Genomic DNA, 24147 nt, shown 5'->3' on the forward strand with positions numbered 1-24147 from the left:
ATTCCTTTTCCTAGCCAAGGGAAACTAAGACACACAACACCTGAAAAATTGGGTAACTCCCAACCCAATACTGCGCTTTACCAAGGGTCTTAGCAAACGGCACACCAGGAGATTAAATCCCACGTCTGGCCCGGAGGGTCCCAGGCCCACGGAGCCTCCATCATTGCTAGCACAGGAGTCTGAGATCTAAGTGCAAGGTGGCAGTGAGGCTGGGGGAGGGGCGCCCACCATCCCTGAGGCTTAAGTAGGTAAACAAAGTCACCTGGAAGCTCAAACTGGGTGGTGCCCACTGCAGCTCAAGGAGGCCTGACTGCCTCTGTAGACTCCACCTCTGAGGACAGGGCATGGCTAACCAAAAAGCAACAGAAACTACTGCAGATGTAAACGTCCCTGTCTGACAGCTTTGAAGAGAGCAGTGGTTCTCCCAGCATGGAGGATGAGATCTGAGAACGGACAGACTGCCTGCTCAAGTGGGTCTCTGACCCCTGAGTAGCCTAACTGGGAGACATCCCCCACTAGGTGCAGACCGACATCTCACACCTCACATGGCTGGGTACACCTCTGAGATGAAGCTTCCAGAGCAAGAATCAGACAGCAACACTAGCTGTTCAGCAATATTCTATCTTCAGCAGCCTCCACTGCTGATACCCAGGCAAACAGGGTCTGAAGTGGACCTCAAAAAAACTCCAACAGACCTTCAGTTGAGGGTCCTGACTGTTAGAAGGAAAACTAACAGAAAGGACAACCACACCAAAACCCCATCAGTACATCACCATCAGCAAAGATCAAAGGCAGATAAAACCACAAAAATGGGGAAAAAGCAGGGCAGAAAAGCTGGAAATTCAAAAAATCAGAGCGCATATCCCCCTCCAAAGGAATTCAGCTCATTGCAGCCAATGGAACAAAGCTGGACAGAGAATGACTTTGATGAGATGTGAGAAGAAGGCTTTAGTGGATCAAACTTCTCAGAGGTAAAGGAGGAACTACGTACCCAGCACAAAGAAACTAAAAACCTTGAAGGAAGAATGGATAACTAGAATAATCAATGCAGAGAAGTCCATAAACGAACCGATAGAGATGAAAACCATGACATGAGAACTATGTGACAAATGCACAAGCTTCAGTAACCAACTCGATCAACTGGAAGAAAGAGTATCAGTGATTGAAGATCAAAAGAATAAAATGAAGCGCAAAGAGAAGTTTAGAGAAAAAAGAGTAAAAAAAAAAAAAATGAACAAAGCCTCCAAAAAATATGGGGTTATGTGAAAAGATCAAATCTACGTCTGATTGGTGTGCCTGAAGGTGACGGGGAGAATGGAACCCAGTTGGAAAACACTCTTCAGGATATCATCCAGGAGAACTTCCCCAACCTAGCAAGGCAGGCCAACATTAAAATTCAGGAAATGCAGAGAATGCCACAAAGAGACTCCTCCAGAAGAGCAACTCCAAGACACATAATTGTCAGATTCACCAAAGTTGAAATGAAGGAGAAAAGATGAGGGCAGCCAGAGGGAAAGGTCGGGTTACCCACAAAGGGAAGCCCATCAGACTGACAGCAGATCTCTCAGCAGAAACTCTACAAGCCAGAAGAGAGTGGAGGCCAATATTCAACATTCTTAAAGAAAAGAATTTTAAACCCAGAATTTCATATCCATCCAAAGTAAGTTTCATAAGTGAAGAAGAAATAAAATTCTTTACAGACAAGCAAATGCTTAGAGATTTTGTGACCACCAGGCCTGCCCTACAAGAGATCCTGAAGGAAGCACTAAACATGGAAAGGAACAACCATTACCAGCCATTGCAAAAACATGCAAAAATATTAAGACCATCGGTGCTAGGAAGAAACTGCATAAACTAACAAGCAAAATAACCAGCTAATATCACAATGACAGGATCAAGTTCACACATGACAATATTAATCTTAAATGTAAATGGATGAAAAGGTCCAATTAAAAGACACAGACTGGCAATTTGGACAGAGTCAAGACCCATCAGTTTGCTGTATTCAGGAGACCCATCTCACATGCTGAGACACACACAGGATCAAAATAAAGGGATGGAGGAAGATCTGCCAAGCAAATGGAAAACAAAAAAAAGTCAGGGGTTGCGATCCTAGTCTCTGATAAAACAGACTTTAAACCAACAAAGATCAAAAGAGACAAAGAAGGCCATTACATAATGGTGAAGGGATCAATTCAACAAGAAGAGCTAACTATCCTAAATATAAATGCACCCAATACAGGAGCACCCAGATTCATAAAGCAAGTCCTTAGAGACTTACAAAGAGACTTAGACTCCTATACAATAATAATGGCACTTTAACACCCCACTGTTAACATTACTTATCCAATCATATGTTGATGAACATTTAGGTTGATTCCGTATCTCTGCTATTGTGAATAATTCTGTATAAACATACAATTGCAAGTATCTTCTAATATAATTGCTTTCCCTTTGGGTAGATATCCAGTAGAGAGATTGCCAGATCAATTAGTAGTTCTATTATTACCCCTCTGATAAACCTCCATACTGTTTTTCACGCAGACTACACTAGTTTATATTGGCACAATGTGTAAGATTTCCGTTTCTCCGAATCCTCGTGAACATATGTTACTTTTTATGTTTGTAATAATGCCCACTCTGACTGGAGTAGGATAAAAATCTCACATTGGTTTTGACTTGCATTTCTCTGATAGCTAGTGATATTGATGATTTTTCTTATACATATTGGCCATTTGTATGTCTTTTATTTGAAAAATGCCTGTTTATGTCCTTTGCCCAGTTGTGAATGAAATATTTTAACATTGTTGAGTTGTTTGAGCTTGTTAAATATCCTGAATATAAGTCTTCAGTTGAATGAATAATTTGCAAATACTTTTTTCCATTCAATAGGTTGTTTCATCACTCTGTTGATTACATCTTTGCTGTGCAAAAGGTTTTAAATTAGTTAAGTCACATTTGCCCATTTTTGTCTCTATTGACTGTGCTTTTGTGGTCTTAGTCATAAATTATTTGCCTAGATAGATGTCCAAAATAATTTCCCCTTGGTTTTCTTTTAGTATATATATACATATATAATTTGGGGTCTTCTGTCTAGGTTTTTAATTAATCTTGAGTTGATTTTTGTATATGGTAAAATAAAGTAGTCCAGTTTCATTCTTTTGTATATGACTATCCAATTTCCTCAGCACCATTTATTGAAAAGTGATTCACAATTTGACTTCTTCTTTTCCTAACTGGATACCCTTGATTTCTTTCTCTTGCCTGATTGCCCTAGCCAGAACTTCCAACACTATGTTGAATAGGAGTGGTGAGAGAGGGCATCCCTGTCTTGTGCCAGTTTTCAAAGGGAATTTTTCCAGTTTTTGCCCATTCAGTATGATATTAGCTGTGGGTTTGTCATAAATAGCTCTTATTATTTTGAGGTACGTTCCATCAATACCAAATTTATTGAGCGTTTTTAGCATGAAGGGCTGTTGAATTTTGTCAAAAGCCTTTTCTGCATCTATTGAGACAATCATGTGGTTCTTGTCTTTGGTTCTGTTTATATGCTGGATTACGTTTACTGATTTGTGAATGTTGAACCAGCCTTGCATCCCAGGGATGAAGCCCACTTGATCATGGTGGATAAGCTTTTTGATGTGCTGCTGAATCCGGTTTGCCAGTATTTTTTTGAGAATTTTTGCATCAATGTTCATCAGGGATATTGGTCTAAAATTCTCTTTTTTTGTTGTGTCTCTGCCAGGCTTTGCTATCAGGATGATGTTGGCCTCATAAAATGAGTTAGGGAGGATTCCCTCTTTTTCAATTGATTGGAATAGTTTCAGAAGGAATGGTACCAGCTCCTCCTTGTACCTCTGGTAGAATTCAGCTGTGAATCCATCTGGTCCTGGACTTTTTGTGGTGGGTAGGCTATTAATTGTTGCCTCAATTTCAGAGCCTGCTATTGGTCTATTCAGGGATTCAACTTCTTCCTGGTTTAGCCTTGGGAGAGTGTAAGTGTCCAGGAAATTATCCATTTCTTCTAGATTTTCTAGTAGATTTGCGTAGAGGCGTTTATAGTATTCTCTGATGGTAGTTTGTATTTCTGTGGGGTCAGTGGCAAATTGTCCCTGTTTGCAGATGACATGATTGTATATTTAGAAAACCCCATCGTCTCAGCCCAAAATCTCCTTAAGCTGATAAGCAACTTCAGCAAAGTCTCAGGATACAAAATTAATGTGCAAAAATCACAAGCATTTTTATACACCAGTAACAGACAAGCAGAGAGCCAAATCAGGAATGAACTTCCATTCACAATTGCTTCAAAGAGAATCAAATACCTAGGAATCCAGCTTACAAGGGATGTAAAGGACCTCTTCAAAGAGAACTACAAACCACTGCTCAGTGAAATCAAAGAGGACACAAACAAATGGAAGAACATACCATGCTCATGGATAGGAAGAATCAATATCGTGAAAATGGCCATACTCCCCAAGGTTATTTATAGATTCAATGCCATCCCCATCAAGCTACCAATGAGTTTCTTCACAGAATTGGAAAAAACTGCTTTAAAGTTCATATGGAACCAAAAAAGAGCCCGCATTGCCAAGACAATCCTAAGTCAAAAGGACAAAGCTGGAGGCGTCACGCTACCTGACTTCAAACTATACTACAAGGCTACAGTAACCAAAACAGCATGGTACTGGTACCAAAACAGAGATATAGACCAATGGAACAGAACAGAGTCCTCAGAAATAATACCGCACATCTACAGCCATCTGATCTTTGACAAACATGAGATAAACAAGAAATGGGGAAAGGATTCCCTATTTAATAAATGGTGCTGGGAAAATTGGCTAGCCATAAGTAGAAAGCTGAAACTGGATCCTTTCCTTACCCCTTATACGAAGATTAATTCAAGATGGATTAGAGACTTAAATGTTAGACCTAATACCATAAAAACCCTAGAAGAAAATCTAGGTAGTACCATTCAGGACATAGGCATGGGCAAGGACTTCATGTCTAAAACACCAAAAGCAACGGCAGCAAAAGCCAAAATTGACAAATGGGATCTAATTAAACTAAAAAGCTTTTGCACAGCAAAAGAAACTACCATCAGAGTGAACAGGCAACCTACAGAATGAGAGAACATTTTTGCAACCTACTCATCTGACAAAGGGCTAATATCCAGAATCTACAAAGAACTCAAACAAATATACGAGAAAAAAACAAACAACCCCATCAAAAAGTGGGGAAAGGATATGAACAGACATTTCTCAAAAGAAGATATTCATACAGCCAACAGACACATGAAAAAATGCTCATCATCACTCGCCATCAGAGAAATGCAAATCAAAACCACAATGAGATACCATCTCACACCAGTTAGAATGGCAATCATTAAGAAGTCAGGAAACAACAGGTGTTGGAGAGGATGTGGAGAAATAGGAACACTTTTACACTGTTGGTGGGATTATAAACTAGTTCAACCATTATGGAAAGCAGTATGGCAATTCCTCAAGGATCTAGAACTAGATGTACCATATGACCCAGCCATCCCACTACTGGGTATATACCCAAAGGATTATAAATTATTCTACTACAAAGACACATGTACACGTATGTTTATTGCGGCACTATTCACAATAGCAAAGACTTGGAATCAACCCAAATGTCCATCTGTGACAGACTGGATGAAGAAAATGTGGCACATATACACCATGGAACACTATGCAGCCATAAAAAAGGATGAGTTTGCGTCCTTTGTAGGGACATGGATGCAGCTGGAAACCATCATTCTTAGCAAACTATCACAAGAACAGAAAACCAAACACCGCATGTTCTCACTCATAGGTGGGAACTGAACAATGAGATCACTTGAACTCGGGAAGGGGAACATCACACACTGGGGCCTATCATGGGGAGGGGGGAGGGGGGAGGAGGGAGGGATTGCATTGGGGAGTTATACATGATATAAATGATGAATTGATGGGTGCTGATGAGTTGATGGGTGCAGCACACCAACATGGCATAAGTATACATATGTAACAAACCTGCACGTTATGCACATGTACCCTAGAACTTAAAGTATAATAAAAAAATAATAATAATAAAATTAACAAAAAAAAAAAAGAAAAGTGATTCACTTCCACAATATGTATTATTGCTGCCTTTGTCAAAGATCACTTGGCTGTATTTATGTGGCTTTATTTTTGGGTTCTCTATTCTGTACCATTGACCTACACGTCTGTTTCTTTTTTTTACCAGCACCATGCTGTTTTGCTTACTATCACCTCGTAATATTATTGAAATGAGGTAATGAAACTATTCTAGCTTTTTTATTTTTGCTTAGGAACACCTTAGTTATTAGGGCTCTTTTTTGGTTCCTTATAAATTTTAATTTTTTATAATACTGTGGAAATGATGTTGGTATTTTGATAGGAATTGCACTGAATCTGTAGATTTCTTTGTGCAATATGGTCATTTTAATGATATTAATTGTTCTGATGTATGAGCATAGAATGTTCTTCCATTTGTTTTTGAAATCTTCAACTGCTTTTATCTGCGTTTTGTAGTTTTCTTTGTAGTAATCTTTCTCCTCGGCTAAATTTATAAACAGGTATTTTGTTTGTTTCTGTAACTATTATAAATGAGATTGCCTTTATGCTTTCTCAGATCATAATTAGTATATAGAAAGTATACTGATTTTGTATGTTGATTCTTGTATCTTGAAACTTTACTGAATTCATTTATCAAATTTAAATATTTTTGGTGAAGTTCTCAGGTTTTTCTATATGTAAGATAATATCTTTGGCAAACAGAGATTATTTAACTTCCTCTTTTTCTAATTGGATGCGTTTTATTTATTGCTGTTGCCTGGTTGTTCTAGTTATCACTTCCAGTACTACATTGAAAAGTAGCAAACATGGGTATTCTCATTTTGTTCCCGTTGTTAGAGGAAGTGCTTTCAGCATTTCCCCAGTTAGTACAATGTTACCTGGGGGTTTGTCATATGTGGCCTTTACTATTTTTAGGTATGTTGCTTCTGTGGCTAGTTTTCTGAATTTTTTACCGTGAAGGCATGATAAGTTTTATCAAATGCTTTTTCTTTGACAACTGAAATGATAACAAGGTTTTTGTTCTCGAATCTGTTGATGTGATATATCACATTTACTTATTTGCCTATGTTGAACCATCTTTACATCCCTGGTACAGCACCCACTTAATCATAGTATGTGGTCTATTTGACATGCTGTTAGATTCAACTTTGCTAGTATTTTGTTGAAGATATTTGTGTCTAGGTATATTTTAAAATATTGGCTATATATATATATATATATACACATATATGTGTGTGTGTGTATGTGTGTGTGTGTATATATATATATATATATATATATATATATATATATATATATATATATATATTTCCTTATTTTGTTTTGGTATCAGGGTGATCCTGACTTTGGTGATATTGGCATTAATTCACTCCTTCTGAAGTTTTTGTAATAATTTCACTATGATTGGTATAGTTCTTTATTTATTTGGTAGAATTCGGCTGTGAATACATCCATTCTTGGCTTGTTTTTGTTTTGAGACTCTATAGCAGCTTCAGGCTCATCACTCATTAGTTGTCTTCTCAGATTTTCTATTTCTTCCTGATTCAATTTCAGTAGATTTTATGTTTCCAGGAATGTATCTCTTTCCTATAGGTTTTCTAGATTCTAAGCATACAGTTTTCATAATAGTCTCCAATAATTTTTTTAATATCTGTGGTATAAATTATAATGTCATTTCTGTGTTTATTTGGGTCTTCTTCCTTTTTTGATAGCTTAGCTCACAGTTGATCAATTTTGTTTATCTGCCCAACTTCTAATTTCATTGATTCTTTGTATTATGTTTTTAGCTTCAATTTCATTTAGCTGTTTCAATCTTTGCTATTTCTTTTCTTCTGCTAAATGTATTCTTGATTTGTTCAGGCTTTTCTAGTTGATTAATATGCATCATTAAATTGTTACTTTGTAATCTTTGTACTTTTTTTGGATGTAGGCCTTTATTGCCATATACTTCTCTCTTAACACTCCTTTTGCCATAACCAACAAGTTTTGCTATGTTGCATTTCAATTTTTGTTCCAAATATATTTTGCTTTCCATCTTAAATTCTTTATTGACGCAATGGTCATTCACAAACATGTTGTTTTCTTTCCAAATATTTGTATACTTTCTAAAGTTCCTGTTGGTATTAATTTCGAGTAGTGTTCACTGTGGTCTGAGAAGATACTTGATATAATTTCAATTTTTTAAAATTGTGTTGAAGCTTTTTCTTGTGGCCTATCCTGTGGTTTATACTGGAGAATGTTTGATGTGTTGATAAGATGAATGTGTATTCTTCAGTTGTCAGGAAGAATGTTCTGTAAATGTCTATTACATCCATTTAGATTTATAACCCAGTTGCAGTCAAACATTCTTTGTTGAATTTCTGTCTTCACGATCTGCCTAATGTGAGTGGGGAATTAAATCCCTAATGATTATTGTATTGCAATCTATCTCCTCTTTAGATACCTAGTGATATTTATCAATCTGGATGCTCCAATGTTGGGTAAATATATAATTCGAATTGTTATATTCTCTTGCTGAATTGATTTATTTATCATTATATTATTACTTTTTAATTGTTTTTGACCTGATGTCTGTTTGATCTTATAAAAATATAGCTACTCCTACCCAATTTTGATGTTCATTTGGAAGGACCATTTTTTTCTACCCCTTTTCTTTCAGTTAATAGCTCTTTTAAAATAAAGTAACTTTCTTGTAAGAAGAATTTGGTTAGATCATTTTTTACCATTTCATCAATCTGTCACTTAAATTGAGATTTTAGTCTGTTTATGTTCATAATTATTATTGACAATTGAGGTTTTCTTCCTGCCATATTGTCAACTGTTTTCTGTTTGTTTCATAAGTTATTTTTTTCTCAGATTGTTTGTCATTGCGGTTTGATGGAATTCTGTAGTAGTGCCAATCGATTCCTTTCTCTTCCATTTTTGTGTGATTGCTTTTCTAGTGAGTTCTATTTTTGTGTGTTTTCAAAATGGTAAATGTCCTTTTGCTTTCAAGTGTTTTCATAACGGTTAATGTCCTTTTGCTTTCATGTTTAGGACTTCTTGAGCATTTCTTGTAGGGTCAATCTAATCGTGACAAATTCCCTCAGCATTTGTATGGGAAAGACTTTATTTCTCCTTCATTTATGAAGGCAAGTATTGCTGAATATAGTATTCACAGTGAACAGGGTTGTTTTTCTTTCTACACTTCGAATATATCATCCATTTATTTTCGGGGCTTTGAAGTTTCTGCTGAGAGGGTCATTGTTAGTCTGATGGGTTTTTTTAATAGGTAACTAGATGACTTTCTCTTGCTGTTTTTAAAAATAATTGTTCACATTGACTTTGGACAGTTATATTAATGTGCTGTGATGAAGATATTTTGTATTCTATTTCTTCGGATCACTGAGCCTCTTGTGTTTGGATGTCTAAACTTCTTGGTAGATTTGGGAAGTTTTCATCTATTATTTCATTAAATATGTTTTATAAACTTTGATCTATCTTCACACTTAGGAATATTAATAATGTTTACATTCAGTTGTTTCCTGTTGTCCCAAAGATCCTGAAGGCCTTGTTTTTTTTTTTTTCAATTCTTTGTTCTCTTATTTTTGTCTGACAGAATTATTTCAAAAGACCTTTCTTTAAGTTGTAAAATTGTTTTCTTTTACTTTGTATAGTCTTATTCTTGAAGCTTTTGAATGTATTTTGTATTTCCTTAAATTAATTCTTCAGTTCTAGAATTCCTGTTTTAAAATATATATATATATAACATTTAATATATATATATAACATTTAAAATATATATTTATATATATATAAAATATTTAAAAAATACATATATTATATATATATAACATTTTGGTAAATTTCTCATTTATATCCCAATTTGTTTTTCTGAGTTCTTTGTATTGGTATTCAGACTTCGCTTGCATCACACTGAGCTTCCTTATTTTGGATTCTTTACATGAATTTTGAGATTTTTTTTCTGTTGTTTGAAGCTCTTGCTGGTGAATTATTGTGTTTCTATAGGGGTGTCATATTTCCATGCTTTTTCATGTTTCTGTGTCTTAATGTTGACATCTGTGCATCTGGTATAACAATCACTTCTTTCTATTTTTAAATTTACTTTCCTTAGGGGAGACTTTTTCCTGAAGATGTTTCTATAATGTTGGTTGTGTTGAGCCCTTTGGCTTTGCCTCAAGATGCATGCAGCAGTTAAATCTCAGTATAGTATTTTTGGTTGTAAAGAGCATTTGTGGTACCTGCGGATTCCCTCTGTGTGTTAGGGTATGCTTCTTAGTGAAGGCTTAGAGAAGTTGTGCTAGGGACTGACACCAGATGGGCCTGTCTTCAAGCTTCAGTGGTAGTAGTGGTAGCTAAGAGTATCCATCCTCGTGCCAAAGAGTGGTGTACACTGGTACCCACATTAGTGGTTCCAGGTGGGCCAATTCTTGGGCCTCTGGGTGTCGTTTTTCTTTTTTTTTTTTTAACGTGCGAGTTTGTTACACATGTATATTTGTGCCGTGTTGGTGTGCTGCACCCATCAACTCGTCAGCACCCATCAATTCATCATTTATATCATGTATAACTCCCCAATACAATCCCTCCCCCCTACCCCCTCCCCATGGTAGGCCCCAGTGTGTGATGTTCCCCTTCCCGAGTCCAAGTGATCTCATTGTTCAGTTCCTACCTATGAGTGAGAATATGCGGTGTTTGGTTTTCCCTTCTTGTGATAGTTTGCTAAGAATGATGGTTTCCAGCTGCATCCATGTCCCTACAAAGGACGCAACAGTGTCAAAGTGTTCCTATTTCTCCACATCCTCTCCAACACCTGTTGTTTCCTGACTTCTTAATGATTGCCATTCTAACTGGTGTGAGATGGTATCTCATTGTGGTTTTGATTTGCATTTCTCTGATGGCGAGTGATGATGAGCATTTTCTCATGTGTCTGTTGGCTGTATGAATGTCTTCTTTTGAGAAATGTCTGTTCATATCCTTTTCCCACTTTTTGATGGGGTTGTTTGTTTTTTTCTTGTATATTTGTTTGAGTTCTTCGTAGATTCTGGATATTAGCCCTTTGTCAGATGAGTAGATTGCAAAAATGTTCTCCCATTCTGTAGGTTGCCTGTTCACTCTGATGGTAGTTTCTTTTGCTGTAAAGAAGCTCTTTAGTTTAATTAGATCCCATTTGTCAATTTTGGCTTTTGCTGCCGTTGCTTTTGGTGTTTTAGACAAGAAGTCCTTGCCCATGCCTATGTCCTGAATGGTACTACCTAGATTTTCTTCTAGGGTTTTTATGGTATTAGGTCTAACATTTAAGTCTCTAATCCATCTTGAATTAATCATCGTAGAAGGGGTAAGGAAAGGATTCAGTTTCAGCTTTCTACTTATGGCTAGCCAATTTTCCCAGCACCACTTATTAAATAGGGAATCCTTTCCCCATTTCTTGTTTATCTCATGTTTGTCAAAGATCAGATGGCTGTAGATGTGTGGTATTATTTCTGAGGACTCTGTTCTGTTCCATTGGTCAATAGCTCTGTTTTGGTACCTGTACCATGCTGTTTTGGTTACTGTAGCCTTGTAGTATAGTTTGAAGTCAGGTAGCGTGACGCCTCCAGCTTTGTCCTTTTGACTTAGGATTGTCTTGGCAATGCGGGCTCTTTTTTGGTTCCATAGGAACTTTAAAGCAGTTTTTTCCAATTTTGTGAAAAAACTCATCGGTAGCTTGATGGGGATGGCATTGATTCTATAAATAACCATGGGCAGTATGGCCATTTTCACGATATTGATTCTTCCTATCCATGAGCATGGTATGTTCTTCCATTTGTTTGTGTCCTCTTTGATTTCACTGAGCAGTGGTTTGTAGTTCTCCTTGAAGAGGTCCTTTACATCCCTTGTAAGCTGGATTCCTAGGTATTTGATTCTCTTTGAAGCAATTGTGAATGGAAGTTCATTCCTGATTTGGCTCTCTGCTTGTCTGTTACTGGTGTATAAGAATGCTTGTGATTTTTGCACATTAATTTTGTATCCTGAGACTTTGCTGAAGTTGCTTATCAGCTTAAGGAGATTTTGGGCTGAGACAATGGGGTTTTCTAAATGTACAATCATGTCATCTGCAAACAGGGACAATTTAACTTCTTCTTTTCCTAACTGAATACCCGTGATTTCTTTCTCTTGCCTGATTGCCCTAGCCAGAAATTCCAACACTATGTTGAATAGGAGTGGTGAGAGAGGGCATCCCTGTCTTGTGCCAGTTTTCAAAGGGAATTTTTCCAGTTTTTGCCCATTCAGTATGATATTAGCTGTGGGTTTGTCATAAATAGCACTTATTGTTTTGAGGTACGTTCCATCAGTACCAAATTTATTGAGCGTTTTTAGCATGAAGGGCTGTTGAATTTTGTCAAAAGCCTTTTCTGCATCTATTGAGACAATCATGTGGTTCTTGTCTTTGGTTCTGTTTATATGCTGGATTACGTTTATTGATTTGCGAATGTTGAACCAGCCTTGCATCCCAAGGATGAAGCCCACTTGATCATGGTGGATAAGCTTTTTCATGTGCTGCTGAATCTGGTTTGCCAGTATTTTATTGAGAATTTTCGCATCGATGTTCATCAGGGATATTGGTCTAAAATTCTCTTTTTTTGTTGTGTCTCTGCCAGGCTTTGGTATCAGGATGATGTTGGCCTCATAAAATGAGTTAGGGAGGATTCCCTCTTTTTCTATTGATTGGAATAGTTTCAGAAGGAATGGTACCAGCTCCTCCTTGTACCTCTGGTAGAATTCAGCTGTGAATCCATCTGGTCCTGGACTTTTTTTGGTGGGTAGGGTATTAATTGTTGCCTCAATTTCAGAGCCTGTTATTGGTCTATTCAGGGATTCAACTTCTTCCTGGTTTAGTCTTGGGAGAGTGTAAGTGTCCAGGAAATTATCCATTTCTTCTCGATTTTCTAGTTGATTTGCATAGAGGTGTTTATAGTATTCTCTGATGGTAGTTTGTATTTCTGTGGGGTCGTTGGTGATATCCCCTTTATCATTTTTTATTGCGTCTATTTGATTCCTCTCTCTTTTCTTCTTTATTAGTCTTGCTAGCGGTCTGACGATTTTGTTGATCTTTTCAAAAAACCAACTCCTGGATTCAATGATTTTTTGGAGGGTTTTTTGTGTCTCTATCTCCTTCAGTTCGGCTCTGATCTTAGATATTTCTTGCCTTCTGCTAGATTTTGATTGTGTTTGCTCTTGCCTCTCTAGTTCTTTTAATTGTGATGTTGGAGTGTCAATTTTAGATCTTTCCTGCTTTCTCTTGTGGGTATTTAGTGCTATAAATTTCCCTCTACACACTGCTTTAAATATGTCCCAGAGATTCTGGTATGTTGTATCTTTGTTCTCATTGGTTTCAAAGAACATCTTTATTTCTGCTTTCATTTCGTTATGTACCCAGTAGTCATTCAGGAGCAGGTTGTTCAGTTTGCATGTAGTTGAGCGGTTTTGATTGAGTTTCTTAGTCCTGAGTTCTAGTTTGATTGCACTGTGGTCTGAGAGACAGTTTGTTATAATTTCTGTTCTTGTACATTTGCTGAGGAGTGCTTTACTTCCAATTATGTGGTCAATTTTGGAATAAGTGTGATGTGGTGCTGAGAAGAATGTATATTCTGTTGATTTGGGGTGGAGAGTTCTATAGATGTCTATTAGGTCCGCTTGGTGCAGAGATGAGTTCCATTCCTGGATATCCTTGTTAACTTTCTGTCTCGTTGATCTGTCTAATGTTGACAGTGGAGTGTTGAAGTCTCCCATTATTATTGTATGGGAATCTAAGTCTCTTTGTAAGTCTCTAAGGACTTGCTTTATGAATCTGGGTGCTCCTGTATTGCGTGCATATATATTTAGGAGAGTTAGCTCTTCCTGTTGAATTGATCCCTTTACCATTATGTAATGGCCTTCTTTGTCTCTTTCAATCTTTGATGGTTTAAAGTCTGTTTTATCCGAGACTAGGATTGCAACCCCTGCTTTTTTTTTTGTTCTCCATTTGCTTGGTAGATCTTCCTCCATCCCTTTATTTTGAGCCTATGTATGTCTCTGCATGTGAGATGGGTCTCCTGAATACAGCAGACTGATGGGTCTTGACTCTTTATCCAGTTTGCCAGTCTGTGTCTTTTAATTGGAGCATTTAGCCCATTTACATTTAAGATTAATATTGTTATGTGTGAACTTGATCCTGCCATTATGATATTAACTGGTTATTTTGCTCATTAGTTGATGCAGTTTCTTCCTAGCTTCGATGGTCTTTACATTTTGGCATGTTTTTGCAATGGCTGGTACCGGTTGTTCCTTTCCATGTTTAGGGCTTCCTTCAGGGTCTCTTGTAAGGCAGGCCTGGTGGTGACAAAATCTCTAAGCATTTGCTTATCTGTAATGGATTTTATTTCTCCTTCACTTATGAAACTTAGTTTGGCTGGATATGAAATTCTGGGTTGAAAATTCTTTTCTTTAAGAACGTTGAATATTGGCCCCCACTCTCTTCTGGCTTGTAGAGTTTCTGCTGAGAGATCTGCTGTTAGTCTGATGGGCTTCCCTTTGTGGGTAACCCGACCTTTCTCTCTGGCTGCCCTTAAGATTTTTTCCTTCATTTCAACTTTGGTGAATCTGGCAATTATGTGTCTTGGAGTTGCTCTTCTCGAGGAGTATCTTTGTGGCATTCTCTGTATTTCCTGAATTTGAATGTTGGCCTGCCCTACTAGGTTGGGGAAGTTCTCCTGGATGATATCCTGAAGAGTGTTTTCCCACTTGGTTCCATTTTCCCCCTCACTTTCAGGCACCCCAATCAGACGTAGATTTGGTCTTTTTACATAATCCCATACTTCTTTTAGGCTTTGTTCATTTCTTTTTCTTCTTTTTTCTTTTGGTTTCTCTTCTCGCTTCATTTCATTCATTTGATCCTCAGTGGCTGATACTCTTTCTTCCAGTTGATCGAGTCAGTTACTGAAGCTTGTGCATTTGTCACGTATTTCACGTGTCATGGTTTTCATCTCTGTCAGTTCGTTTATGACCTTCTCTGCATTAATTAGTCTAGCTGTCAATTCTGCCATTCTTTTTTCAAGATTTTAGTTTCTTTGCGCTGAGTACGTAATTCCTCCTTTAGCTCTGAGAAGTTTGATGGACTGAAGCCTTCTTCACTCATCTTGTAAATATATGGAATGCTTCTAGAATTTGCGTGTCATCCTTGCGCAGGGGCCATGCTAATCTTCTCTGTATCATTCCAATTTTAGTATATGTGCTACCGAAGCGAGCACAGGCCTCTGGCTGTCTTTCTTGAATGGGAATTGTGTTTTCAGTGAACTATGTAGGAAAGTGGGCTCTTAAGCCCCGTGCAGTCAACATAGTATAGGCAATAGCAATAGCAGTATGAGATGAAATTCTGGTCCCCAAGCACTATGTGTTCATGTTGGCAGTGGTCGTGATGGGCGTTTTGGGCCAGCAACCAATGCTTGCAAGTAGAAACCAGTTGAAGTGGTAGTTTCAGGGAGTTTAGGCCAAATCTCAGCTCCCTAGGAAGAGTGCTCAGGTGCCTCAAGTGGTAGATGGGGTGGTGCATTCTGCAGGACCCCTAACCATGCATTCTCTGAATCAAAGGCAAAGCTGGACCTGTGGGCTTGCACTTATGTCCGTTAATGGTGAGTGTAGGAACCAACTTTGACAGGCTAGGGTGGGGAGATGCTCAGGTCCCTGGAAGAGTGCTCAGTTGAGAGACAGCACCTGTCACATTGATGTCCTGCAACAGAGAGAGTGGGTCTCATTCCAAAAGCTGCAGCCCTGGTCAGTGGAAGAGGGATGTGCATCCCTACCATGCCTCAGTCCCACCAAGGCTTGCTCCCCATTTCTGGCTGTGGCAGAAGATTCAACTGACCCATCAGACCTGGAAGTCCATAACTAGCCTGCAACTCAGCCCTGGACCATAGGAACTCCTGCCAAACTTGAGATCAAGGCTTCATGGCAAATTGCAAGCTGCTCAAGTCCCAAGAGTTGTTCTCTCTTCCCAACACCAGTGAACACAGCATCTTCTCAGTCCTGGGTATGGGAGCCCACTGCATGCTTACATGCCAGTTCCCCAAGCAACAGCCTGAGTTTTCTTAATGCCTAGGAGTGATGCTGCTGTGTACCAGGACAATTTATAGTCCATTAAAACCTAAGATCAAAAACGATATCTTGCTATAGCCACTTATGTTTCAGAAAAGGTAAGGGGCCCTAGACGAGCTCTTTCTCTAGAGGAGTTCCTTTTCACAGTCTCCCAGGAGTTCCTCAAGTTAGATTCAGGATTTGTTAAAGTAAAAGTGCATTGTCATGGTCTGGACTGTATGATTCTCCAGGGAGAAAGTGGGCCACAGAAAGGCTCTCACTCACCCTCTCCTTGCATGGGGAAGTCACACGCAGCTCCTGGCCAGTCCTGCTTAAGAAAACTGCCTCTTTTCCAACTCCTTTCTAGTTTATGGTGTTTCCTTTTACTTTTTAATTCAACTCCCATGTTCTCTCCTGGATACTGTAGTCAAAGTGTGATTGTCTACATACTATTTTTGTTCTTCAAAATGGATTTCACATGCATAAAAATGTTTCTAGTCAGTCATCTTGAAAAAAAAACTTAAGAGCATGGCTGTTGCAGATGAGCAAAGAGGCACATGGAAGCCTGCTAGTACTCAGAGGACTCTGTGACTCAAGTTACAGGAATTTCATGAAGTATCTACAATAAAGTCAAAAAACCTTATTATACTTCAGAAAGACTACATGCAAATGTATAGGTTCAGGGTGGCTGACTATAAGCAGTAAGAGTGTGCTGCTCTCTTGAAGAGAAAACAAATGGTGAGTAAAAATTGACTCTTCAAGTAAATCTTATAAGAAACCATTTCAAGAACCATCAAAGGATCAAGGGGACACAAAGAGGACAGAGAAGAGTAAACCTGGGGCACTGCACACACCTGGGTTTGACTCACAGCCAGAAGGAGCTCCCTTACACTGTGAAAGGGTGAGAGAGTAAGAGCCTTTGAGGGATCTATACTTCCCACAGAGACTTGCACTATCCTGGGAGTAAGAGAACGTTCCTGATCCCGCCCCCTTGGCATCTAAACTGATACAGAGAGCCACGGGGAGTTTTTGCAGAAGCACTACTCAAGATCATGTGGAGCCCCACATGCCTTGAATCCCTAATCAGCCCAGCACCAGCTGCCATAACAGAGGCAGAGGCTTCCATCAAAGTGCCAGAAAGCAGTAAGACTGCTCCACTCCTCCTTGCCAGACAAGGTTCAGCTCCTGCTTCTAGCATAGTATCCTTGACCCTGGCTTAAATCTGTGGGAAGGCACATCACTGTGTTCCCTCAGAAAATACCTAGACAGTAAACTGGGTGAATGCTCCCACTCCCACTGCTCCTGGCAAGATGGAACTTGTTGTCTTGGGCTTCCAGCACAATAGCCCCACCCCAGTCTGAACTCTGTGGGTGGACACAGCTCTGTACTCCTTCAGGAAACATCAAGATGGTGAACCAGGTAACTACACCCACCCCTGCTGCTCCTAGCCAGGCAGGACTTGCTAGCTTGCACCTCAAACACAGCAGCCTCGCCACTGCCTGAAATCTGCCAGTGGACACAGATCTGTGTTCCCTTGGGAAATACTTGGATAGTATTCATTGTGACTCTCCCCACCCCTGATACTCCTATCCAGGCAAGACTCACTGGCTTGGGCTTCCAGCATAGCACCGCCTGGACTTCCAGCAGTCCTACCACTGATTGAATGCTGTGGATGAGCACAGCTTTCTTTCTCTCAGAAAACAACCAGACAGCAGGTCATATGACCACCCCCACATGATGCTCTAAGCCAGACAAGAAATTCCACCTTTGGTAGTGACTAAGCAGGGGAGGAGCCCTTACTTTCAGAACACTGAAAAGAGTAAAACATCTGGGTTTGTGAGTGAATGAGGCAGTGGGGCATGCTTCCCTCTGCAGGTCCAATCTGGGAAGGGTATGGCCTGCCTGCCAGCTGTGACCTCTGCAGCCTGGAGCACCTAAAATAGGAAATGTAGGCACTACACTAGTGATCAGAGGATGTTCCACCAAGGCCTAGAATCAGACCCAATGAGGTCATTTCTCTCCAACCAACCACAGATAACAACTATGAACATTCAGAAATGCAAAAGAGTCAAGTTGTTGAGTAAGGGCCTATCTACCAGTCATTAACCTTACATTCTATTTACCAGATTACAGCCTAAATCAAAACATCAAAATTTTTTTTTGCCAGTATACAGTGCCTGAGAAATCCAAGGCAAAAATCCAGTCACTAATAAAGATCCTGAAAAGAGCCCTGGTCTTCTGAAAGCACACAGAATTAAAGTCAACTGACTATAATCAGGTTTCAACACAGTTAAAGGAACACCAGCCCCCTCAGAGGAGAACGAATAAGTGCAAGAATTATGAAAATGCAAACAAAAACAAAAACAAAAACAAAACACACACAGAACATCCCCTTACCTCCAAATGAACAAACTAGCCTTTTTGACAGATACAGAACTCATTATCTGAATGGAAAGAAAACTCATCGAGATTCAGGAAAAAGTTGAAACCCAATCCCAGGAATCCAGGGAATTCATTAAAATGATCTAAGAGCTGAGAGATGAAATAGCCATGTAAAGAAAGAACCAAACAGAGCTCCTGGAATTAAACATTTCACTACAAAAAGTTCATAATACAGTAGGAAGTATTGAGAGCAGAATAGACCAAGCTGAGGAAAGATTCTTAGAGCTCAAAGACTAGTTTTTCAAATCAACTCAGTCAGACAAAAATAAAGAAAAACAAATAAGAACAATATACAAAACCTCCAAGAAATATGGGATTATATAAAGCAACAAAATCTATGCATCAGTGGCATGCCTGAGAGAGGAAAGAGAATAATTAACTTGGAAAATATATTTGAAAACATAGTCCATAAAAATTTTCCTAATCTTGTTGGAGAGTTTGACAGGCAAATCAAAGAAATACACAGAACTCTGGCTAGGTACTATACAAGATGACTATCCACAAGGAATGGAGCCATCAGATTCACCAAGCTTAATGGCAAAAGTAAAACCCTTAAAGGCAGCTAAGGAAAAAGGTCATGTCACTTTGAAAGAGAACTCCATCAGGATAGCAGCACACCTCTCAGCAGAAACCTTTAAAGGCAGAAGACACAGGAGTGTATTTTCAGCATCCTCAAAGAAAAGAAATTCCAACTAAGAATTTCATGTCCTGGCAAACTAAGCTTCATAAACAAAAAATAAAGTCCTTCCCAGATGAAATGTGTGATCACCAGACCAACCTTAAAAAGGGTCCTTAAAGGAGTACCAAACATAGAAACGAAAGAATGATACCTGCTACCACAAACAATTCAAGCAAACAGCCCACAGATGATATAAAGCAATTACGCAATGAATACTATAAAACAACTAGCTAACAACATGAGTACAGAATCAAAATCTCATCCATCAATACTAACCCTAAGTGTAAATGGTCTAAACGCCAAACTAAAAAGGCAACCATCTGCTGTCTTCAAGGAATTTCTCTCACATGTAACAACACCGAAAGGCTCAAAGTAAAGAGATGGAGAAAAACTTACCATGCAAATAGCAAACAAGAAAAGCAGGAGTTGCTATCTTTTTATAAGATAAGACAGATTTTAAACCAACAACAATCAGGAAAGACAAAGAAGGGCATTATATAATGATAGAGGATTCAATTTACCAAGTAGACTGAATTATCTTATATATACATGTACCCAATTTGTAGCACTCAAATTCACAAAACAAGTTCTTTTTGACCTAAGAAAAAAATTTAGCTACACAATAATAGTTGGAGATTTCAAAACCCCACTGACAGCCTTAGACAGATCTTTGAGGCAGAAAACTAACAAAGAAATGAAGGATATAACGTTAACATTTGACCAATTGTACCTAATAGACATCTGCAAAATAGTCCACCCAACAATCATGGAATATACATTTCTCTCATCCACACATGGAACATATTCTAAGATTGACCACAAGTTTGGTCATACAGCAAGTCTCAATAAATTAAAAAAAAATTAAATTATACCAAACACACTCTTAGATCAGAGTACAAAAAAATATAGAAACCAACATAAATAAAATATTTCAAAAATTCACAAATACGTGGAAATTAAATAATGTCTTCCTGAATAACTTTTGGGTTAACGACGAAATTACGGCATATGTCAAAAGATTATTATAAGTTAATGAAAATAAAAAATAACTTACCAAAATCTTTGTGATTCAGGTAATGCACTGTTAAGAGTAAAGTTTAAAATGTTAAAAGCCTGAATCAGAAAGTGAGAAAGATTTAAAATTAATGATCTGATCACACCCAAAGGAACTAGAAAGTAAATTACAATCCAAACTCAAAGCTTGCAGTAGAAAATATATAACTATAATTGGGTAGAACAAATGAAATTGGCATGCAAAAGTTCATACAAAATATCAATTTAACCAAGAGTTTCTTTTTTGAAAGAATAAAGAAGATAGACTGCTGGCTAGATTCACAAAGAAAAAAAAATAAGTCCAAATAAATGCAATCAGAAATGACAAAGATGAAATTACAACTGATCCTACAGAAATACAAAAGATCCTCAGTGGTTATTATGAACACCTCTATGGACACAAAATTAGAAAATCTATGGACACAAAATTAGAAAATCTAGATAAAATGGATACATTTCTTAAAACACACAACCTCTGAAGATTGAACCAGGAAAAAAGAGAAACCTTGAAAAGACAAATAAGCTTTGAAATTAATTCAATAATTTAAAAAAACCTACCAATGCAAAAAAGCCATCGACCAGATGAATTCAGAGCTGAAGTTTATCAGAAGTGCAAGAAAGAAAGAAAGAAAGAAAGAAGAAAGAAAGAAAGAAAAGAGAGAGAAGAGAGAGGAGAGAAGAGAAAAGAAAGAAAGAAGAAAGAAAGAAAGAAAAGAAAAAAATCAACAGAAAGAAAGAAAATAAAGACTAAAAAGAAAAGAAAGTATAAAGAAAGAAAGAAAGAAAAAGAAAGAAAGAAGAAAGAAGAAGAAAGAATAAAGAATAAAGAAAAAGAAAGGAAGGAAGGACAGAAGGAAAGAAAAGATAAAGAAAAGAAGAGAGAGAGAAGAATAAATATGAGAGATAGAAGTCCTTGAAAGAAAAGAAGAAAATAAATAAACAAAGTTATTAAAAGAGAAAAGAGAGAAAGTAGTAGAGAAAGAAAGAAAGAAAAGAAAAGAAAGAATAGAATAAAGAAAGAAAAAGAAAAGAAAGAAAGAGAAAGAAAAGAAAGAGGAAAACCTGGTACCAATACTACTGAAACTATTGCACGCCCCCCCCCCCAAAAAAAAATTGAGGCCGGGCACGGTGGCTCACGCCTGTAATCCCAGCACTTTGGGAGGCTGAGGTGGGCGGATCACGAGGTCGGGAGATGGAGACTATCCTAGCTAACATGGTGAAACCCCGTCTCTACTAAAAATACAAAAAAATTAGCTGGGCATGGTGGTGGGCGCCGGTTGTTCCAGCTACTCAGGAGGCTGAGGCAGGAGAATGGCATGAACTCGAGAGCTGGAGGTTGCAGTGAGCTGAGATCGTGCCACTGCACTCCAACCTGGGCGACAGAGACAGACTCCGTCTCAAAAAAAAAAAAAAAAAAAAAAAAAAAAAAAAAAAAAAAAAAGAAAATTGAGGAGAGGATGCTCCTTAACTCATTCTAGAAATCAAGCATCATCCTGATGCCAAAATCTGGCAGAGACACAACAAGAACAACAACAAAATTCAGGACTGATGAATACAGACAGAAAAAATTTCAACAAAATACTAGCAAACTTATTTCAGCAGCACATCAAAATGTTAATTCACAACAGTTGAGTAAGCTTTACTCCTGGAATACAATGTTAATTCAACATAAGCAAATTTTTTAAAAAGTGATTTACCACATACACAGAATTTAAAACAAAAAAGATATAATCATCTCAATAGATTCAGAAAGAGACTTCAATAAAATCCAACATTCCTTCATGATAAAAACCCTATAAGGCTAGTCATCAAAAGAGCATACATCAAAATAAAAAGAGCTAATTATGACAAACCCACAGCCAACATCATATTGAATGGGCAAAAGACAGAATAATTCCCCTTGAGACCTGCAATAAGACAAAGGTGTCCAGTCTCATCACTCCTATTCAACATAATACTGGAAGTCCCAGCCGGAGCATTTAGGCATGAGAAAGAAATAAAGGACATTCAAATAGGAAAAAGACAAAGTCAATCTCTCTCTCAGCTGACAATATGATTCAAAAAGACTGTCCCAAAAGGCTCCCGGAATTGATAAATGACTTTAGTAGAGTTTCAGGATACAAAATTCATGTATAGAAATCGGTAGCATTTCTACACCACAGTAATATTCTTGGTGAGCCAAATAAAAAATGCAATCCTATTTGCAATAGCCACACCAAAACTACAATATCTAGAAATACCACTAACCAAAGAGGTGAAACATCTTTACAAAAAGAACAACAAAATACTGCTGAAAAATTATTAGAGATGAAACAAACAGAAAAATATTGCATTATCATGGATTGGAAAAATCAATATCATTAAAGTTGCCATAATTTCCGAAGTAATTTACATATTCAATGTTACCTCTATCGAAATATTGTTATTTTTCATGGAATTTTTTTTATTTTTTCTTTTGGGTACTACCTTATTATTATTTTTTATTATTATTATTTTTTTATGTTAACATTTTTTCTTCTTTGTTTTTTTTTTTTTTTTCCTTTGGAAAGTCTTTTTTTATTTTTTATTTTTTTTATTATTATACTTTAAGTTCTAGGGTACATGTGCATAACGTGCAGGTTGGTTACATATGTATACTTATGCCATGTTGGTGTGCTGCACCCACCAACTCGTCAGCACCCATCAATTCATCATTTATATCATGTATAACTCCCCAATGCAATCCCTCACTCCTCCCCCCTCCCCATGATAGGCCCCAGTGTGTGATGATCCCCTTCCCGAGTCCAGGTGATCTCATTGTTGAGTTCCCACCTATGAGTGAGAACATGGGGTGTTTGGTTTTCTCTTCTTGTGATAGTTTGCTAAGAATGATGGTTTCCAGCTGCATCCATGTCCCTACAAAGGACGCAAACTCATCCTTTTTTATGGCTGCATAGTGTTCCATGGTGTATATGTGCCACATTTTCTTAATCCAGTCTGTCACAGATGGACATGTGGGTTGATTCCAAGTCTTTGCTATTGTGAATAGTGCCGCAATAAACATACGCGTACATGTGTCTTTGTAGTAGAATAATTTATAATCCTTTGGGTATATACCCAATAGTGGGATGGCTGGGTCATATGGTACATCTAGTTCTAGATCCTTGAGGAATTGCCATACTGTTTTCCATAATGGTTGAACTAGTTTACAATCCCACCAACAGTGTAAAAGCGTTCCTATTTCTCCACATCCTCTCCAACACCTGTTGTTTCCTGACTTCTTAATGATTGCCATTCTAACTGGTGTGAGATGGTATCTCACTGTGGTTTTGATTTGCATTTCTCTGATGGCGAGTGATGATGAGCATTTTTTCATGTGTCTGTTGGCTGTATGAATGTCTTCTTCTGAGAAATGTCTGTTCATATCCTTTGCCCACTTTTTGATGGGGTTGTTTGTTTTTTTCTTGTATATTTGTTTGAGTTCTTTGTAGATTCTCGATATTAACCCTTTGTCAGATGAGTAGGTTGCAAAAATTTTCTCCCATTCTGTAGGTTGCCTGTTCACTCTGATGGTAGTTTCTTTTGCTGTGCAAAAGCTCTTTAGTTTAATTAGATCCCATTTGTCAATTTTTGCTTTTGCTGCCGTTGCTTTTGGTGTTTCAGACATGAAGTCCTTGCCCATGCCTATGTCCTGAATGGTACTACCTAGATTTTCTTCTAGGGTCTTTATGGAATTAGGTCTAACATTTAAGTCTCTAATCCATCTTGAATTAATCTTCATATAAGGGGTAAGGAAAGGATCCA

General features: G+C 37.9%; 1 protein-coding gene and 1 non-coding gene across 6 annotated transcripts in view; both read right to left on the reverse strand.

The window, feature by feature from the left end:
* The window catches only part of FAAH2 (fatty acid amide hydrolase 2), a 273619-nt gene that overhangs the window by 177888 nt on the left and 71584 nt on the right, over window positions 1-24147 (reverse strand). For 3 of the 5 annotated variants that reach the window (XM_030934084.1, XM_030934082.1, XM_030934086.1), the window contains exon 6: window positions 20366-20392. The exons of the other annotated variants lie outside the window; for them this stretch is intronic. In XM_030934084.1, coding sequence (XP_030789944.1) covers window positions 20366-20392 — 27 coding nt within the window. The remainder of the gene's footprint in view (window positions 1-20365; window positions 20393-24147) is intronic. 5 annotated transcript variants of the gene reach the window in all.
* On the reverse strand, window positions 15261-15367 carry LOC115898805. Its single transcript, XR_004058470.1, has one exon. It is a non-coding gene; the product is annotated as a U6 spliceosomal RNA (small nuclear RNA).

Source organism: Rhinopithecus roxellana, chromosome 7, assembly GCF_007565055.1.
Source record: "Rhinopithecus roxellana isolate Shanxi Qingling chromosome 7, ASM756505v1, whole genome shotgun sequence".
Lineage (NCBI taxonomy): Eukaryota > Metazoa > Chordata > Mammalia > Primates > Cercopithecidae > Rhinopithecus > Rhinopithecus roxellana.